General features: G+C 39.1%; 1 protein-coding gene across 3 annotated transcripts; it reads left to right on the plus strand.

The window, feature by feature from the left end:
* The first annotated feature begins 1,487 nt into the window (after positions 1–1,487).
* Positions 1,488–16,121, plus strand: LOC140949838 (eukaryotic initiation factor 4A-II-like). Of its 3 annotated transcripts, XM_073398977.1 has the most exons (12): positions 1,488–1,571; positions 1,834–1,906; positions 2,007–2,086; positions 2,210–2,262; positions 7,697–7,836; positions 8,253–8,421; positions 9,171–9,280; positions 9,764–9,907; positions 13,550–13,687; positions 14,164–14,253; positions 14,869–14,948; positions 15,466–16,121. In XM_073398977.1, exons 1-12 carry the CDS (start codon positions 1,543–1,545, stop codon positions 15,608–15,610), a joined length of 1,251 nt encoding a protein of 416 aa, XP_073255078.1. In that variant the 5' UTR covers positions 1,488–1,542; the 3' UTR covers positions 15,611–16,121. The 3 variants fall into 3 exon arrangements, with proteins under 3 accessions (XP_073255078.1, XP_073255079.1, XP_073255080.1); XM_073398978.1 differs by lacking the exon at positions 1,834–1,906 and having other exon boundaries at positions 1,526–1,571; XM_073398979.1 differs by lacking the exons at positions 1,488–1,571; positions 1,834–1,906; positions 2,210–2,262 and having other exon boundaries at positions 2,020–2,086.
* The last annotated feature ends 3,359 nt before the right edge of the window (positions 16,122–19,480 follow it).

A 19,480-nucleotide genomic window follows, 5' to 3' on the forward strand; every position in this document is an offset into this window, starting at 1 on the left:
ACTCACGCTACACATATTTGCCTCCTTTTTGGATTCAAACCGTAACGGATGTGGCAATTCTGCGGTAAACTGGCAGGGGCGGATCCAGGGTGAGGGTGCAGGGGGTGCGCACCCGCCCCCCCCCCCCCCCCTGAGATGACCTACGGTTTTCTAATACAACTGGTATTCTGCAAAAAAAACTATGTGGTTTATTAGTGTTGAAGTAGAGCAAGAGACATTTGCACCCCCTCCTAAAAAAAAAACCTGGATCCGCCCCCGGACTGGTAAATCGCTTACCATTCTGCAGTTTCAACACCCCAACCGGATTTTTCTGTGAAATGGTAAGCACCCCTATCCAAACAGTTTTAGCCTTTCTCGAGTTTTAGAAATTTGCGCAGGCAGTACCTTGCTCCTTCGAACAGTTATTTTACAGAAAAAAAACACTTGGTGCACCTGCTCCAAGTGCGTAAAGGAGAGGATCATTGTTGCTGTCAGTAAATATTGACGTTGCATCCTCGACACCCTAAGTCTGATTATACCAGAGGTGATCTTTAAATCTGTCTATGAGCTATTAACTACAGTCGAATTAGCTTCCTTTACGAACACCAATTATGCAAGTCTCCGAGTCCTAATTCTATTGTTCTGCAACATATGCATGTCGCTGTTTAAATGTCGGTGTTCCCTGGTTTAGGGGATTTTAAAAGCTTGATGATGCCGAGCAATTTCCCATTGCTACTATAAGCATTACCCCTGGTTGCTCTCATAGGAAGTAAAATAGAACCAAAAGAACCTCCTAGCTGTTTAACTCCCTGACTATTACTTGTCCCAGCAACTTGAAACCTTACTCACAGCCCTGTGCACCATAGAGAAGGTAATTTTTCTGTTCTTTGCGACGTAGGCCAGTATACCACAGAAAGCGGTTAGTTGCCGTAGCGTGCCTTTTTTAGAGTACCTAGTCAAGCAGTCGACTGTACTAGATTGGCTGCAGGTCGGGTTTGGCTCAGTGTGTCTCGGTGCCCAAGACGTACGTCCCTTCCGAGCTTTCACTCTACTTTTGGCCTAGCTCGGATCAAATCATGCATATACATGTTGTCCGGATTATCCTTGTTTTTAATTTTATTATCCTTTTTTCTGGGGGCGTGCGGGGAGGGGGCGGGGGTATGGTTAAGTATGATAAGTATAATCATGAATTTGGAACAGAGGAAAAAAAATTAAACCAAGGATAAAACATATACACCCGACACCCTAGGCCTAAGGGCCTGAAACCTCGGTTTTATTTAGAAACAATTTTTGACGGTTTTTGATATCTTTTCCACCACATCAATCTGGATCGAGATCGAGAGAACCAAAGGCTTAGCCTTCGAAGAACATAGCTTACTTTTATAATAAAGTAATTTATTGCAAATTTTTGCTGAAGATCATCCCCCATTTCCCCCACGTACGAATACTAATTTCCGGAAGTTAGGTGACGTCACCTGGGTCTAGCGATAGAAATGTTCCTACCCCCCTATAGGCGGGCTTGGGCAATTTTTCTTCCTTTTCCCGCTGGTTTGTTCATGCGACATGTCTTACGATTCTTTTAGTGATTCAAGGTCAGTAAATGTCTTGTTTTTTGCTACAATTAACCTCTCAAACTTTTTAAAATATGTGAAATTAAATAATTCCACCATCAAATTGTTGTTTTGTATCTTCAACCTTAATCTGGGACCTTTTAGAGACAGAACATCGTGTCTTCAATTGCCATTTGCAGAGACCGTCCGCCATCTTTGATACCACGTGTTTTAGTCGGCTTTTGAGCATTTCTCAGTAGCGTGTATTGTAAATCATTTCGCGATGTTTGATATCTTTCCACAGAAAACAAGACTCCGAGAAGAGTCGAGAGGAACAAAATGGGCCGCCGGGGATGGGGACTGACGGGTTGATCGAGGTGCTGTTCTTGTTTGAAACTCGAGTTTGTTTTATGTGAATTGAGATGAATTTTTAGAATAGGTTAACTTTTTCTCATACGATATTGTCTTTTTTAACAGACTACCTGGGATGAAGTTCATGAATCGTTTGATCATATGAAATTGAAAGAAAATCTACTGCGAGGAATTTATGCATACGGGTGAGTTTTTTTAAAAAAACTGTTTGTCGAAATAAATTGAATTTGAACAAAGTTCATTCAGGCACATGAGCTTTTAAGCGTATATCATTATAATAATGTAATACCAGTTTATGGCGTTTGCAGCTTTGAGAAACCATCAGCAATTCAACAAAGAGCAATAGTCCCATGCTGTAAAGGTTAGTATAAATATTGTAATTTTTATTGAACATTTTCATGACTTTAGCTTGCTTTATTACTTTACAATGGACCGCAAGCGAAACTTAACTTTCCTATTTTTCAAATGTAATAAATTACTAATGGGGCTCTTTTTAAGCTTTAAAAAATAGTGACCTCTCTTTATTGATTTTACGTTAACGACGAAAAATCAGCCTTCGCTGAAAACTTTCTCTGTTACATTTGACTGTTGACGTTTCTGGCTTCTTGCTAGAAATGGCAACAGATACCATGGCTAGTGAAATGGTAATGATTTGTTCATCCGAACCAGTCAAATGTAGAAACGCTTGCTGTTATTTGTGCTTGAAGAACCTTATTTTACTTTGAGTTATAACAGAATTGAAATGATGCATAACAGGCAAAGTAGAGACAAAATATGTCCTAAAAAACCCATGAATTCCTATTAAAAAAGAAAATAAGAACAAGAGGGGGCTAAACAAATCAACAACAGTTTTTCATGGTCTGTAGTCTCAGGGCTAGTTTCCATCCAAACGCTACAGTCGTTCCAATGCTAAAAAAATATTTCAGCGATCTGGCAGTTGATGGTTTCCTTGTGATTGCTGTGATCGCCATGATCCACAAGAAGGTGAATGAAGATCGAGGAGATCTGTGTCTGAAAACATCTTTCACTCCATTCAGTTCACATTCATGGTAGCACCACCTCTCTTCTGGAACTACAGTCATACCTTTTTACATCTTCCTAAAAGAGGCCAAATTACAGTGGAACCTCGATTTAACAAACCTCTACGTAATGAAGTCCTTGGTGTACTAAATGATTTTCTTCAGCCTGGCCAAAATTACAATAAAATGAACGGAACAGAACTTTGATATAACCAACCTTAATTTAATGACATCCTCAGTATAATGAACACAATCCAGAAAAGCAAACGCAAAATATACCTTGATATAACAAATAAATGTCAACACATGACTGAAAGGTAGCTAAAGATGAATGCCAAAACAGACCAACGAGGACAAAATTTATGTGTACAGTACTTTTAAATAGTTTTCTTTGCCTGTTCTTGTGTTTCTAGTGTCGTAGCTACGTTCAGCCCTAAACTGACACAATAGCTTTGTTTACAAATGTTTATAACAGAAATTGGTCAGATCCAGAAATACTGGGAGTAAGTTAATCGTTAACTATTCCTCAATATAATGTACAAATTTCCCCAGCCCCTTGGCACTTCATTAAATCAAGATTTCACTGTACCCAGACTCGTACCCAGTGGCTTTTTATGTGTTTTTTGGTGGTGAGAGAAGATTGGGGTCAGGTTGAGGCGCATGGGAACTTATCAGAAGGGATGGAGGAAAAATAGCGACCGGCAGGTTTTGTTTCAATATGGTGGCTTGGGAAGAAAGCTCATTGTCAGGCCATGTAAGTAAGGCCTTAAATGAAGGGACATTAGCTTGCCCACACTGCAGCTGTATTGCAAATAATGTCTTTGAAACAACTTCAGAATACCCGGCCACAAACTTTTGTGTCAAGTTTGGTGATATCTTCCAAAAAATGAACAGTATTTCAAGCTTTAGAGCGGTTTTCACTTGAGTGTCGAAAAGTAATTGGTTTTGCACTTTCTACACGATGCGATTGGCTTAAAAGATTCGCGCCACCTTTTCATCCAATCAGAAGTAAAACCAAAGCCAATTGCGACGCGCTCACATGCATTTTCCCGCGCTTTGCGTCAGCCACATGTAATTACTTCGAGTTTTGATTGGTTCAATGTATTGTCTGTGTCCTATGTGATTGGCCAGAGTAATTACTTTGGTTTTGGTTTTACGACACTCAAACGAAAACCACTCTATACGTACAAGGCAATTCATGGTTCGGTCATTCCAGCTTCATTTTTGGATGTAGCACACACTTATTCTGACAAACTTCATGGGGATGAAACAAGAGCCTTTCTGGGACGCATTTGCCACCACCGTTTCGTGAAGGTAGGAATTCAAGAAGCAGTGCTCTCTTACATTGATTTGGTTGATTCTACATGTATGAACTTGCCTGTTATAAATTATTAATTATAATTTCTTTCTGCAACATCGAGATGACCCATCGTTTGTGGAAAGCTGGCGGAAGCTGCAAAACTTATTGGGTTTTGTTTCCTGTGGGGCTCCATGGCTATTTGCATGGGTCTATGAAACGAAATCTGCAAGTCGCCATTTTTCCTTCGTCGTTTCCCCCGAGTCCCTGTGCACCTAAACCTAACCCCAATCTTCCCTCACTCTAAAAACACATAAATAGTGACTTGGTACGAGTTTGCACTGTACCTGCTTTCTCAGCGTTCATGGTGGCAGAAATCTTGAAATGAGTGAGCATCCATAGCGCTCTCTGTTATTTTTGCTGTAGTTATGATCGCTGAAGAGTGGTTTGCATATAATTGCTGCGATTGCCATGGAACATTTTTTCTAGCAATAGCAGGGATCGTATGGAAACCAGGGTTTATTGACCCTAGAATGGACGTCAAAATTTTCAAAACTTAAGTGTAACCACCTGCCTCAGATAAGTGGTTGCCGAGCAAGGTTTTAAACCTTTTGATGTCATTTCTGTTGTTGATAGGAGTATAGGCCATGGAAAATTCTTGTTGATTTGCTTCTAACAATAACATTGACAGTTTTTTATGTCTATCACGGTTGAAGATTCTAAGAAAATCGCGTGTGCTAGAAACAGAAAACAAATTGCTTCACCATCATTTCATTTACATGGCCTGTACTCTTATTAACAATAGCTGTTGACCAATCAATGCATGATAGATCGCAAAATAACATTTAGTTGTAAGAGTAGTTTTTAAAGCAGTAAGCATACTGTAAATGATAAAATTGATACAAGTTTCAAATCCAGGGGATGAGGTGTATTCATGCAAAGTTCAGATGGGGGTGTGCTTGTCATACTTTTTGTAAACACTTACCATAATTTACATCAACTAGCAGCTGCCATTGGGTAGGAAGTGCGGGTGAACATTTGGGTTCACCTTGGAGTAGCGATTGATGAAAACCGCTTTCATAATAATTGTGTAGGTAAATCAGAGAAATCCCTTTCACAAAAGGAATCACTGCAGATCATGAAATCTGGATTGAACAACATAGTAGACAAGACTTACCTTTATTTCAAGGATTTTATTCACAGTTGGTTAGATACAATTAGCCTGCGAATGGTGATGAGTGAGAAGAGATGGCTGTATTCACTGGCAAATATGGCTAAATGTAATTTAGGCAAAGTTAAATTGCAAGCCAATGCGGTCAGCGGTCTCCTCCTCAAGCATACGTGATCTGAGGGGTGTCCGCAGGGGCCTTTTGTTTATCTTGTGACTTACGTTGCATCTCACATTGGTATTTTTGAGCTGATCTTTGCGGATCTGTTGCTTAGCCAATCATTGCCGATTCTGGCTCCCAGCTTGTCCCTCCCCTTCTGTGCATTGGTAAGAATTAGGTCAGGTGAGTATTTTCCACTGAATTCTTTCAGTGTGCCGGTGTCAGTTGGCGGCTGCGTGCAGGGGTGGTTCCCGCTTGCAGGGTTGCCATGGATACCTCCTTGCTATGCCTGAGGCGTTCAGGCCCCTGTCCAACCTTTAAGGCACCAGTTCCCAAGCTCATCTATTGGCGCTGAGTTTAAAGATACATTGAAACAGTAATGCGTGTCACAAGTAAGAGTGTGTGTGCATGCGGTCATACTGCAAGAAGTCTTATTATTTCATCGAACATTCAGTCCGTGTTCAATGACCAAAAACCCTTGATATGCAATAGATAATATTGAAACAGCTAAAATTAACACCAGAGTTTAAAGCTTATTAAAGCTTTTAGATGACAAGCAACGTAACATACTTGGAAACGTTTAAAAATATAAAAACCATGCACTGTAGTGAAACCTGAATAAACTTGATTAACATTGATTTCTAGACTTGCTAACACTCTGCTTTCATTTTGCTGGGTAAACAGATTCCAGGCCTGGAAGGTGAATCAAAAAGTCTCTCATTTAGTACAGTATTTGTGTACGTGAATTATGTGTGCTTGCAAATCATAATAATGATTGTTGTGTCACGTGCATGTGCATTCACGTGATTAACGTGACATCAGACGAACCTTAAATGCAACACCAGGGCCTTCGTGGCGACATATCATGTACTATTAGTCGCTGCAACACGGGCACCCCAAGAATGTGGACAGATTCGGAGAAAAGCTCGCTATACAGTTCAATGAGTGCCACTCACCAAGAATAGGTTGTGGGCTCCTTTTGTTGCCTGTAAAAAATTCCTAAAAAATTCCCCACCCTTTAACCCTTTAAGCCCCAATATCCACATACAAATTCTCTAAACTAATCTCTATACATTTCCTTCATGGATGGGTTGAGAGAATTTGATAAAAGATCAAGGCAGTTTCTCTTAGGTGATCAATTTATTACTTCTCATAACCTAATCTCTGGACAATCTATGGATATGGTTAGGAGAAAATTGATGTTGGTCACCATTGGGACTTAAAGGTTAACTGCATATACCCAGCAACTTGAAATCTTAGTGACAGCCCTGTATTTTCGATGAAGATGGAGTAGTTGCTGGTGTTGAAGATGTTGCACCTTTATTGTTAGGAGAAAATATATGTTGGTCACTATTGGGACTTCAAAGATTAAGGAGTGTTATGGGATGCCCAGGAGGCATGAGCAGGATCTGATATTCTCCCATAATACTCCTTAAATCTGATAAATTCATTATCGCCGCCATATCGGTAAAAAGGTCTATTTTCGGAGGCTGTTGCATCTGCTACTTTTGAGATATTCGGCTGAAAATTGAAGGGATACCTAATGTATGCTCTTTCAGCTGAGTGAGGTCTCCATACAAATCCTTGTTAAATTTTTAAACTTTGTTAAGTCTCTCCTTTATGCATTTCAGGTCTCAAACTGCCTGTTATTAATATTATTAAAAGGAGTCTTGAGCCTTGTAATGCTTTTAAAGGAAAAATATTTCACAACAGATTGAAAAGTTCGAGATTTAGAAGGATTTGTATGGAAAACCATTCAAGCATGACTGTGTGGCAAAAGTTGTTTTTCTCATACAAATCCTTCTAATTTGCGGCAGCTTTTACAATCACTACTTTTGAGATATACGGCTGAAAATTAAGATACCTTATGTATGCTCTTTCAGTTGTGCTAACAAAATTGTTAGAACTGTTTTTGTGTTTACCAAAAGTGAACATGTGATCAACTAATGCAAAAGGCCTATTGTTTTATCACACACCAATAGCGATAGTTGTCCATGATATGGACTGGGTTTGAGTCTAATAATGTTATGTCAACTTTTTTCTTTCAAACAGTTTCTCTTATTTGCTTGTTTGGCCAAGCGAGAGTGATCCTTTAATGTAGGCCGCCTATTAAACATGATACGACTTTCTTATTGCAGTTTTGTTTTACAGGACTTGATGTCATTGCTCAAGCGCAGTCAGGCACTGGAAAAACTGCCACATTCTCAATTGCTATTCTTCAGCAGCTTGATGTAACATCTCGCCGGTGCCAAGCCCTTATTTTGGCTCCAACCAGGGAGTTAGCCCAGCAGGTATTTGTACTCAGTATTTCTTCTAACTAAAAAGATTAGGGACCTGACAATCCTTAAAATGACATTCATTACCTGTAATACTTCTTGTAACATATTAACAAGTATGTTGTTGAAATATTTCAGTGTGTGCTGGGGTTTCACTAGGGGCCAGACACCAGCGAAATTGACCAGCTGTGAATGTAGCTTTGCCGGCTGCTTAAGGTGTTACAAAAGGCTAAAATGCTTAGAAAAACAAGCATTTTTGATGACTTACCCCTATTTTGGTGAAAAATTATGTAAAAGGTTGTTAAGTTAATTTTCCTGTAGATTCAAAATCATAATTAGAGATCATAATTAGCAAATTGCTACTGGAAGTGTCTGTAATTTGATACTCTTTAAGGTAGCTCCAAAACAGTTTTTTGTGTTGTTTTTTGTAGATTCAGAAAGTTGTGATTGCTCTGGGTGATTACATGGATGCCCGGTGTCATGCCTGTATTGGTGGAACCAATGTCAGAACGGACATCAAAACGTTGAAAGAAGAGGGAACTCACATTGTTGTTGGAACTCCAGGCAGAGTTTTTGACATGATATCAAGAAATGCCCTTCGTGAGTCTTCTCCTTGTTTTATAGGTGCTACGAGAAGCATTCTTATATTCCTAGACTTTCACTCAACTAAACAGGGACAGTCATTGTCTGATTCTTTGTCACATGGCCTTGACTAAAATCAAAGGTATCGCGATTGTGTTACATTAAGCAATGTACTCTGCTTGGGATACATTACAGCATGTGATCAAAGCATGGTGGAAAATGGCGTGACAGAAGGCAGGAAAAACCCTGCCAGTTTTCTTTTTCGTGAATGAACACAACAACACAAACATGAAGCCTCAAGCTGAAAAGCAACAATTTTCAAAGTTATCCAAGAAGAGAAACAGCAGCTAGTGGATGAAAAAAATGCAGATAATATAAGGAAAGTGCTTTGTAAATCATTCATTCAGTGGTTTTGAGAATTAAATTTGTGTTCTTAAAAGTACCAAGTCTACTGTTTTGATTCGCTCTGCTTAAGCGTATTCTTTTGTTGCTGCTGAAGTACGTTGAAGTGAAACTCTAGAAATATAACAAACACTTAATGTCAGGTCCCTCGGGAAACCAGTTAGTTTCGTTTTCCCTCGTGGACTTCATCTTGGGAAACATCAGGACTCTTGGGAAAACAGTACTAATTAAGTGTATATTAATACACTATTCTCTTGTGTACAGGTTGTGCCTTATTTGGGTTACAATGGTATTGTAATTGTAGACTGATTTTTGGGCAAATAGTAATAATTGTACTAACTGAAATTGCAATCTTTGTTGTTAAGAAACTGATACTATCAAGATGTTTGTTTTGGATGAAGCTGATGAAATGTTATCGAGAGGCTTCAAGGATCAGATATATGATGTTTTTCAAAAGATACCTTCCAGTGTACAGGTGAGGAAAAGATGCATTTTGGCCTTTTGTCATCATATCAACTCAAACAAGTGTGGTCCACAAAATAAGCACCACCTTTATCAGCAAAAATACATGTATTAATAAGTGCCATGAGGCAGGTACAGCTCAGTCTTGACTGCAGGATGGGAGATCATGGGTGGGATTCCTGGGACTAGACCAATGCTCAGGGTCTTTAAAAAAATAATGGGAAATGAAGGTACTCCCTGTGCCCTACAAACAGCTAGACCTTTGCGTGGCTCAGATGAGCAGGTAAAATTTTAGAAGGAGACATAAAAAATAGAGCCCTCAATTGGTAGTTTTGTGCTAAATACATTAACTCTCAAATAAAGTACATTGCATTACTTTATTTCTGAGTAAGGGTTGCATTCTTCCAACAACAATGTGACACTGATTAATTTGTGACACTCTTTAATGTTGAATTAATTACTACCATTTTAACTTATTTTAGTCTATGCTTGTCAGGTTTTGTTGCTTTCAGCTACAATGCCCCAAGATGTTTTGGAAGTGACCAAAAGATTTATGCGTGATCCAGTTCAAATCTTAGTCAAAAAAGAAGAATTAACCCTTGAAGGTATCAAGCAATTTTACATCCATGTAGAAAAAGAGGTGGGTGAATTTTGTTCCATAGTAGATATATTTTTAAAGTTGAAACCCTTGTAAAAATGATCACAAAATGCCAAAGCTTTTGTCTGCTTTGTAGAATTGGATTTTGTTGTAAGTTAGGTGCAAAATTCCTGAAAATTTTTGGCTTATCCCATTCATCCCTGAACCATCCGTAACTGCCCATGTGGATCCACGTCTCTTCTATCACTTTTGTTGTCATCAGTTTTAAGGGTCATTAACAACTTTGTCAGGTAGCTTGTGCAGGGTCAAGAGATCTTTCAAACCACACAAGAACTAGCCTTGCCAAAAGGCAAACTCACTGGGCTACTTACACTAGACAGGAACAAGGATCGCCGAAAGGCGATTTTTAACTGGGCTGCCAAGGGGCTATTTTTTCTGAGGGGAAGCGGCGACTATACACACTCAGGCTACTATAAAACCTTGTCGCCGACCAATCTCATGTGAGACTGAAACATAAACTCATTCAGAACATTGTACCCTTTTGAAAGATGTTCATGACAAAAACAATGAGTACCATTTTTAAGTGGGGGCTGTATAATAACTTTTAAATTCCACCATTATGAATAAAAATAAACAAGTTAGTCATTAATTCTAAGCAGGAACAATTTGCATTATTTTCACGCACTCCTTCCCGAATCCCTCTGTCTCCCAAAATATAGGGTGACAGTATTACGTGACTAATTTGACGTAACTGGAAATTCCAAAAATAACTGTCTTTCTACGAGTATAAAATGCGACGGGATCAGCTACTTGTCACTGGGCTAATTTACACTAGACAGAAATATATTGTATTGGATGAAACCCAGAGGTTTACTAAAACAGACAGCCAACTGCCCATTGATCCTGATCCAGGGGCCTCACTGACTGTACTGAGACTTATAGATGATCCTAATTTGCTGTTACAGTCTACATGAAAACGCACTATTTTTTGGACGAGATAAAAAATATTCAGTTGTAATATTTTCCTCTTGGTATTTTTCTCTAACTTAAAGGAATAACATCCTTTGCATTTTGTGACCTTAAATGTTTAAAGATTTCTCGCTCGCATGTTGCTTTCATCAGCACGCACTTTATACAATGTAAATAGATGAAAAGATTGATAACATATCTTTTTACCTGATACCGATATGAGTTAAAAATTCGCTCGAGTTCGCTGTTTGTCTCACGACACCCATGACTAACTTTTCTTCATGGCAGATAACTATGCCGCTTTATAACTCCTCCAAAGTTTTTGTGCCAGCTAAACAATATGGAAACACTATTCACAGTCCTTGGATATTTAAAAGACTGAACGTAATGCACAATGTGCCCTTGTTTACCTCTGATCACATCTCTAAGCGAACTCTCTCTTTTCAAGCGATTCATTTCAATGCACAATAATTGACCCTTATATTAATTAAACCCCATGGTTCATTCATATTAAAACTGCTTTTGCCCCTCACATTTACTGTGTTCATTTGTATTCAAAACACCTTTAGGAAAATAAAGGTTGTCTAAGTCATGTATTATGTTTCGAGATAAATGGATTGTACTCTTTTTTAAGTTCCCATTTTGCGGTGACTTCAGTTTACATCTCCATAAAGTGGTGAAAATTTTCAAAGACATGTTTTTTGAAACTTGCTAATGCTGACATCAATGCATCTGATATATGGTGCTTGCTGAATGGGCAAAAACACAGAATTGTGATCACAAGATCATGTACAAATTTAATGATAAAAGCTTAGCAAAAAACAGATACAAACAAAAGCAACCCCCCTGAAACCTTGACCTGCGCTACACTTGTATGCTCTACTCAGTCACTGAACCTTGTCAGTAATAGTTGTTATTTTCCTCAAGTCGGTCTTTGTGAAGCTCCCAGATGGGATGTTCCGGTGAAGCCTTGAACTTGTGTGTGAAATTCTCAGAGTTCCTATTTTTGTCTGTGTCTTCTTTATCCTCAGTATCCAAAATTTAGAAAGTGGCGTGTGTTGCATTAAATAGAAGGAAATATTTAAAGGAAAAGCCAGTCTTCTAACATGACAAAGTTTTCAGGATTCATCTGACATTCATCGGCAACTGAGTTGTTCGCTTCACTATGTACAACAGCTTACAATCAAGTCTTAAGCCATAGTGTCATCAACTGGTGAAATACTTTGCTCATAACTTGTGCTTATTAATTGCTCATGTACTACATTGATCGATAATTCTCTCTTTGAGTTCACGAAGCGGCCCTGGTGTTCCAAACCTAACACTTACAGTCATCTTTTAGTGTGAACCTACCGTGAACGGCATGTGGGTTTGTATGCAATGTGAGCATTTCTCTGAGTTTCCCAGCGCCAACAACATCAACTGACTTAAACTCGAACAATAAGAAAATTATAGAGTGACTCCTATGATCGAATCCCTTTGAACAACGCAAATAGCCTTCTTCAGGTTCGCAACGCCTTCTGGGTTTCTGGGGGGCGGAGACGAGGTACAAAAAGTATTTGTGCAAGGGTCCGTGCAAGGGAAAATCGTATGAAACCATTTGTGAGAACATAATTTCTCGGTACCAGACCCTTGTGTCTTCCCTCCCCCGGGAGGCCGTTTTTCTACACAGACGACCGAAAACCGAATTTATAACTGGGCTGCACAGGCAGCCCAGTAACAATGTATTGCTTGAAAAGGATAACTTTACTAATACAGACAGCCAACTGCCCATTGATCCCAATCCATGGACCTCATTGATTGCACTGACACTTTGAATAGTCAATCATAATTTGCAGTCTACAGTCTGATGAAAACGCATAATTTTTTTTCCACAAGATTAAAGTAATCAGTTTATAAGATTTTTTCTCGTTATTTTTCTGCAACTTAAGGGAATTAAATCCTTTGCATTTTGTGACCTAAAAGAGTTTAAAGATTTCTAGCTCATGTGTTGATTTCATCAGCACGCACTTTCAGCAATGTAAATAGATGAAACGATCAATAACACATTTTTTACCATAATGCTAATAAATTATGAGTTGAAAATTTGCTTGAGTTTAATGTTTGTTTGGGCCATGAGTAACTTGTTTGCAAGGCAGGAAATTATCCTGCTTTATAACTCCTCCGAATTTTTGTGCTAGCAACACAATATTGAAACACTATGCACACTCCCTGGGTATTAAAAAGACTAAACAAACTGCTAGAGTGGGTGTGGTGTGTGTGTGTGGGTTTGTTTGGGGAAGGGGGGAGGAAGGGCTGCAAGGACAGGTTGTTAACCATTTACAAAAAGTTTCCTGAAAAATCCTGTTGAAGAATTAAATGGGACATAGCTTTTTGGGTCATTCCAGTGGAAAAGTTCCAGAAGCAACAGAACAACAGAACATCTGGTATTCCTATCCAAAAGGTAATCCAGATGGAATGTTTCAAACAGACAATTTGTGTTCTATTATTTTGTTAAAACCCATCTAGTTTCAGGCTTTCATGACCGTTTTTCAGTACAAGGAACTGAGTACAAGGAAATTTACAAGTCCTGAACTTTTCTTTCCATTTGCCTGAACTGTTTAACTAAGGAGTCTGCCCATGTAAATGCTAAACAACCAAGATGTCAGTAAATGACATGTATTAGTAACTAAAAGGAGAATAAAGAATCAATTTATAAATTTAGATCCTTTTTTTTAGGACTGGAAACTTGAGACCTTGTGTGATTTGTATGAGACTCTTACAATTACTCAAGCTGTGATTTTCCTGAACACAAGAAGGAAAGTGGACTGGCTCCAGGGGAAAATGATGGAAAAGGACTTCACAGTTTCTTCTATGGTATGTCATATTTTATAAGGTCATAAAGTACATATTGATCTTTGTGTACTGTTTTTTTGTTTTTCTATAAACAAGCTATAAAAGCAGCCACACTAGATATTGACCCCATTTACACGCGCTAAAAAAATCGGCACGGCACGCCAAAATTTTGGCACCGTGCCTTGTTTACCAGTGCTGAGACCACCTCCGGTTATTGATTCAGACATGGATCCTCTTTCACAATATTCTCCAGTAACATTACACCTTTCTCCTGCTACTAGAATTCTTAATGAAAACATTCAAAATGAGGAGGAGGAGGAGGAGGAGGAGGAGGAGAGGAGGCAATGAGGAGGCAAAGCCATTTCTTGACAATCATGAGCCTAAAATAAAAGCAAACTCTAAATCTACAATCTACATAATCATCATGTTGTAACTGTTTACATTGTTTACTTGCTGCATTTCTAATGAGGATATCATTATTCTACTATGTTTTGTAGCATGGTGACATGGATCAGAAAGAGAGAGAGGTGATCATGAAGGAATTCCGTTCCGGTTCCAGTCGAGTGCTCATCACTACCGATTTGTTGGTAAATGAATGTTTGTTTTTCTTCATCGAGGCAGTGCTCTGTAAGAGGAATGTTGCTTTCATGTGCTGTGGGTCTTTATCACAATCATTAACTTGCTGATTGTCTTCATAAAATACTATACAATAGTCGAAGCATGTCATATATAATAATTTACACAGATGATCAGCAAGTTTGTGGTTCTGATAAAGCAGCAATACATATAGATTTAGAATGGATAATGAGCTTACCACATTGGTTCACTGGTATGCCATAAAATTATTAATGTGTGAAGGTAAATCCTGAGAGGTCTTTAAGCTACATGTATTATTTTGGGTGGGGGAATTGTGAGTCACCGACTGAAACTGTTTCCTGTTGTCTTGTGCTCTGGATTGCAAGGATGGACGTGGATTGAAACTTAAAAGCATTTGGCCAATTTTCCCAATTTTTAATGCTTTCGGTCATGCAAAAATCACCCAAAATTATTTTGGTTGGTGCTCCATGGTGAGACTTTTTTATATTTTCTTCATAACTCTAAGTATTGACCTTAGCACAAAATTAACCTAAAACAGCAATATCTTCACGACATAGCCCCTTTGAAAGACTAAATCTAATGTAGTGTGGATTCTATTTTTACAGGCACGTGGTATTGATGTACAACAAGTTTCTTTGGTAATAAACTATGATTTGCCTGGGAATCGTGAAAACTACATTCACAGGTTAGGAGTGAGCATGGAATCTGTTCTTAACAATATTTGGAGTTTCTTTTGGTGTTTTGGGGTAAAAATATTTTCTTTGAGGCTTGGCGGTGTCTTCATATCATAAATTTCCCAAAGTTCCCTTATACAATTTTTCTTATACTGAAGAACAAACATTACAAAATGAAAATGGGCAAACAGTGATTTTTGAATAAGTTTCTTTCAAGTGGTAGATGCATGACGAATTCTACAGTTTTATGTTTAACAGAAACACTGAAAAAAAGATTTAAAGAGTTCATATGATTTTGGGGGACGCGGTTACAAAATTACAGACGTTTGTATGGATCTTTAACTGTGTTCCAAGAATCATAACTTGATCCCTGTTCAACTTTAGAGCACCAAACCCTGTCAAATAACCATTCTCAACATGACCTTTTATATGATGGTGTCAGTTTATCGATTAGTTTAAATTTGAAACTCGCCCCAGTTCCCTACGCAACTCCGAAATTCTCAACTTATCGAAAATTTTGCCTTTTAGGATTGGTCGTGGTGGTCGTTTTGGCCGTAAAGGTGTTGCTATCAACTTTGTTACCGATGAGGATAAACGTATTTTGCAGGATATTGAAACGTTCTACAACACAGTAATAGAGGAAATGCCAATGAACGTGGCGGATCTTATCTAAATGATGAAGTAGCGGCTACCTTGTTAGCTAACAGAGTAAAAAAAATTCTCTGCAAAAACAAACTAAAAATTGCAAAAAGTATCAAGCAACGAAAAAAAAAAAGATTGATTGTTGTCACGTTGTGCCGACCAGAGCGGCGCAAAACTTCCAGGATATGTCATAAGATATAAAAACGTATTGGTTTACAGCAAAAAAAAATGGAAACAAATTATTTTTGTTTGTGTATTTGTACACAGTGCTTGTAACAAAATACAGCTGCCAGATCTGACAGGTGTTACCAGTTTTAGGTAAAAATAACTTGTACTTAATTATAAGCTCTGGCAGATCTGGCAGATGTTGCTACTTGTGTCTCCAGGTTCTTTCTGACTTAAACAGCTTACATCATCAGCTTTGTATATTGACCTCGTAAGGTGGCTCTTAATATTTTATTATGTAGTATGGACACGAGAGTAGGTATAGATGATGCTGTCATGCTCCCCCCTGGTCAATAAAACAATATTATAAAACACTGTTTGTGTTTGTGTTGGTGGTTCTAAAACCATACAGACCCTGAGATTAGAGGGGGGCTCCCAGTCTCCCAATTTTTTTTTTTCGGCCCTTCGGGCCTCACATTGCTCTTAAATTAAGGGAGGGGGCACCGGGTGGATCCGCTACTGAAAACAACACTTTGTGAGCAGAGCTTCCATTTGTCGTCTCTTTGATTAAGGTCGGAGGAGAAAAGGAGGCTCTGTCTGCCTGAATCGCGTCAAGCTTAGAAAGTCGCCGCAGCCCGAATTTCTGGACTAGTCAATCTCGTTTTCTCTCATCAAACTACTTTTAGAGTGCGAGCATCTGTTTATTGATAAACCGATGGTTACTGATCCCACTGCACTAAGCGCACGGGTATTAGGCCCGGGTTCGAAACTGTATCCAAGCAGCATGCATTGCATGTCCAATAAAGATCTTAGGGAGCGTTCACAAAAACTTGTTAGGTGGGGGGGAGATGGGGGGAGGGGCCTGATGAGAAATTATCTACTATCTGAAACATTTGGAGAACCCCTACTTGCTGCATTAAACATTTTCAGGGACCCCCTTTCAGTATCCCTAACATTTGAGTTTGAGACACCCCCAACCAACCTCTAAGTCCTAATTTCTTCCTTGTCCCCGTTAGCCTGCGAAAACAGCCGTTCCTCTAGGGGACCAAGCTTCGAAAAGCGAGGAGAAACGGCTGTTTTCGCAGGCTATGTCCCGACCTCGTTCCCAGGGTAGGAGAGAACCCTGGGAACGAGGTTGGCTATGTCCCTGTAAATTCGTATGTTGTGGATAATATAAAACGTTTCCTTACTTTTGCTGGTATCAGTAATACATCCAATCAATCGCTGCTCTTGTTACCCAAAAGATCCTGAATTCTCTCGATATGTCTTATTTGCTCAAATCGAATGACATAAGGTGTTATAGACGAGATGCTCTATATTTTACATGACATGATTGAGAAAGCTATCAAGAGTTTATATTATTTATATTTTCTTAAAAGGGTTTTCGGATGGCAAAAAAGTTACAGCTTATGTATGTTCTACATATTTTATATTGACAATACGGTACTAGGTGTTACAACAGAATCAAAAGAGAAGAAAAACGGGTTATTATTTATGTAAGAAACTAGAGTACTGCTAAATGATGAATCCAGTATTATATTTTGTTAAATTGTATTTACATTGGCTAATGACAATTTTTGCTTTCATTACTTAAGGTACCCCCTTGAGAGTGTTAATAATTTTCAGACACCCCCCTTTTACCTCCAATTTTTTTTTTTGGGAGGGGGGGGGGGCAATTCCTGATCAGTCCCCCCCAAACAAGTTTTTGTGAGTGCCCCCTTACTAATGCAGAGAGTCTCTACAGAGTGCACTAAAAGAAAGGCTGAACTCTTTTCTTATGCAAACGCTTTCTTTTGTTCCAATAAATTTGCAAAGGTGCTGGCCACGTGAGTGAAAACACTATAATGAGAAAAACTGTCATCTATGAATTGTTTCTAAACGAGGGTTTTGGTATGCCTTTGTCTAATGACAATATTTGTTCAAGAAAGTGAAGAGTGTTTGTTCAGTTTGTACTTTCGTTTGCGAGAAGGCTCACTTCGGCGGTTTCGAGGAAAATTGAACCACTAATAATCTTAGCTATATGATTTTTTTGTTGTTGTTCTTCAGAAGAACTTAAACAGACTAAACTTGTGCTAACTACCATGTGTATAAGAACCTGTTTTATAGGCTAACTGGGAAAAATCCAGGTTCTTTTAGTCGTGAGGTTTTACTGCATCTATATACAGCTTGCCAATATTGTGTCCCCCGGAGGGGGGGGGGGTGGTACTCCCATACATTACCTATACAGGTATGTGCCGCCCAACGGAGTCGTGATTTTGAAGCTCCTGATTTAGAACGGGGTATCCGTTTCAGAGGCGTTTTCTAGAACGGGGTATGATATTTTGAACGCACGAAAGCTCCAGCTTTGTAAGCAGTCATTTGAAATTATCCAAGGACAGATTGCTTTTAAAAGTACGGTTCAATAGAGTACTAAAGTGATGACGTCATAAAAACGAAATTTCTGAAATTTTCTTTGTCAGGATATTCTGAAAGAACAATGTCCAAGAGGCCTACTTACGAAAAATGGACATTTCGGGGCAAATTGTCTCTGAGATGTTAGCCGGTTAAACTCAGAAAACTCCATACAAACCCTTCTAAGTTTTTTTTGGGTCGACCCAAAAAAAATTTAGAAAGGTTTGTATGGAGTTTTCTAAGCGTAACGGGGCTACGATCTCAGGGACAATTTGCCCAGAAATGCTCATTTTTGGCAAATAGGCCTTTTGGGCATTGTTCTTTCAGAATATCCTGACAAATCCCATAATTTCAGAAATTTCATTTTTATGACGTAACACTTTAGTACTCTATGCGTTAGCAAGAAAACTGTTGTACTCTTGTTGCACCCTGTTTTTTAGCGTGCAGGGCGGGCGTATTTTGGCGCGAGCCGCGAGCGCTCGCTGACTACCCCATCTTAGATAAATAGGCGCGCGGAAGTCTGGAACGAGTCCATAACGTACCCGAGGGAGATGGAGACGGGCTCAAAAGAAAGGGACAGGGGAGGAGAAGGAAAATCGTTAGCTTACGGGCGTGGTTCTGTGCGTGGTGAGAGATTTTGCGTCATAATTAACCGCACAGTATCTACATGCTCAGTAAACGTACTCCGGATGATTATGAAGAAGCATTTATTTGATGTATAAGTCGAACAAATAAAGAAATATGTTTTTCAAAAGACAGGGCTATTTCAGTTTACAAACTTTCTAGTGACAGAGTATACAAAATTGGCCCATTTCTAGAACGGGGTATCAATTTTAGGGGAATTTTTTTTTTAGAACGGGGTGTCAATTTGGAGTCCCGGGCGGCACATACCCACCAACCACCCAAAAAATACCCAAGTGCCCACCCCCCGGGTTGTGTCCCCTCCTCTTATCGCATGTTTGTGTCTCGGGTATATTTGTTCCAATGAAGTATCGAAGGCGGTCGTGTCTTTCAGTCGGTACATTTGTGACTTTTGATGTGGTGCAATAGACACAAGTAGTGACTAATGTTGAGGATTTCTCTGTTTAAATATATTCCTTGCCCTTCAACAAAAATACAAATAAGGCCACATTTTAAGCTAGCTTGTCGTCGCTGTTGCCGTCGTCTTCAATCGTCGTTGCTGCAAAGAGGACCTCTCAGTACCCCCTGAACTTTCTGGAAGTCATTCGCTTCTCATTTCCGGTTCCGGTAGTAGGCCCCAGCGACCCCGCTCTCTCGCTTCACACGCTTTTGCCGCTGCAGAAAACATATAAAAATCTCCCACTCGCGCTTCGCTCTCGAGACA

Source organism: Porites lutea, chromosome 10 (assembly GCF_958299795.1).
Source record: "Porites lutea chromosome 10, jaPorLute2.1, whole genome shotgun sequence".
Lineage (NCBI taxonomy): Eukaryota > Metazoa > Cnidaria > Anthozoa > Scleractinia > Poritidae > Porites > Porites lutea.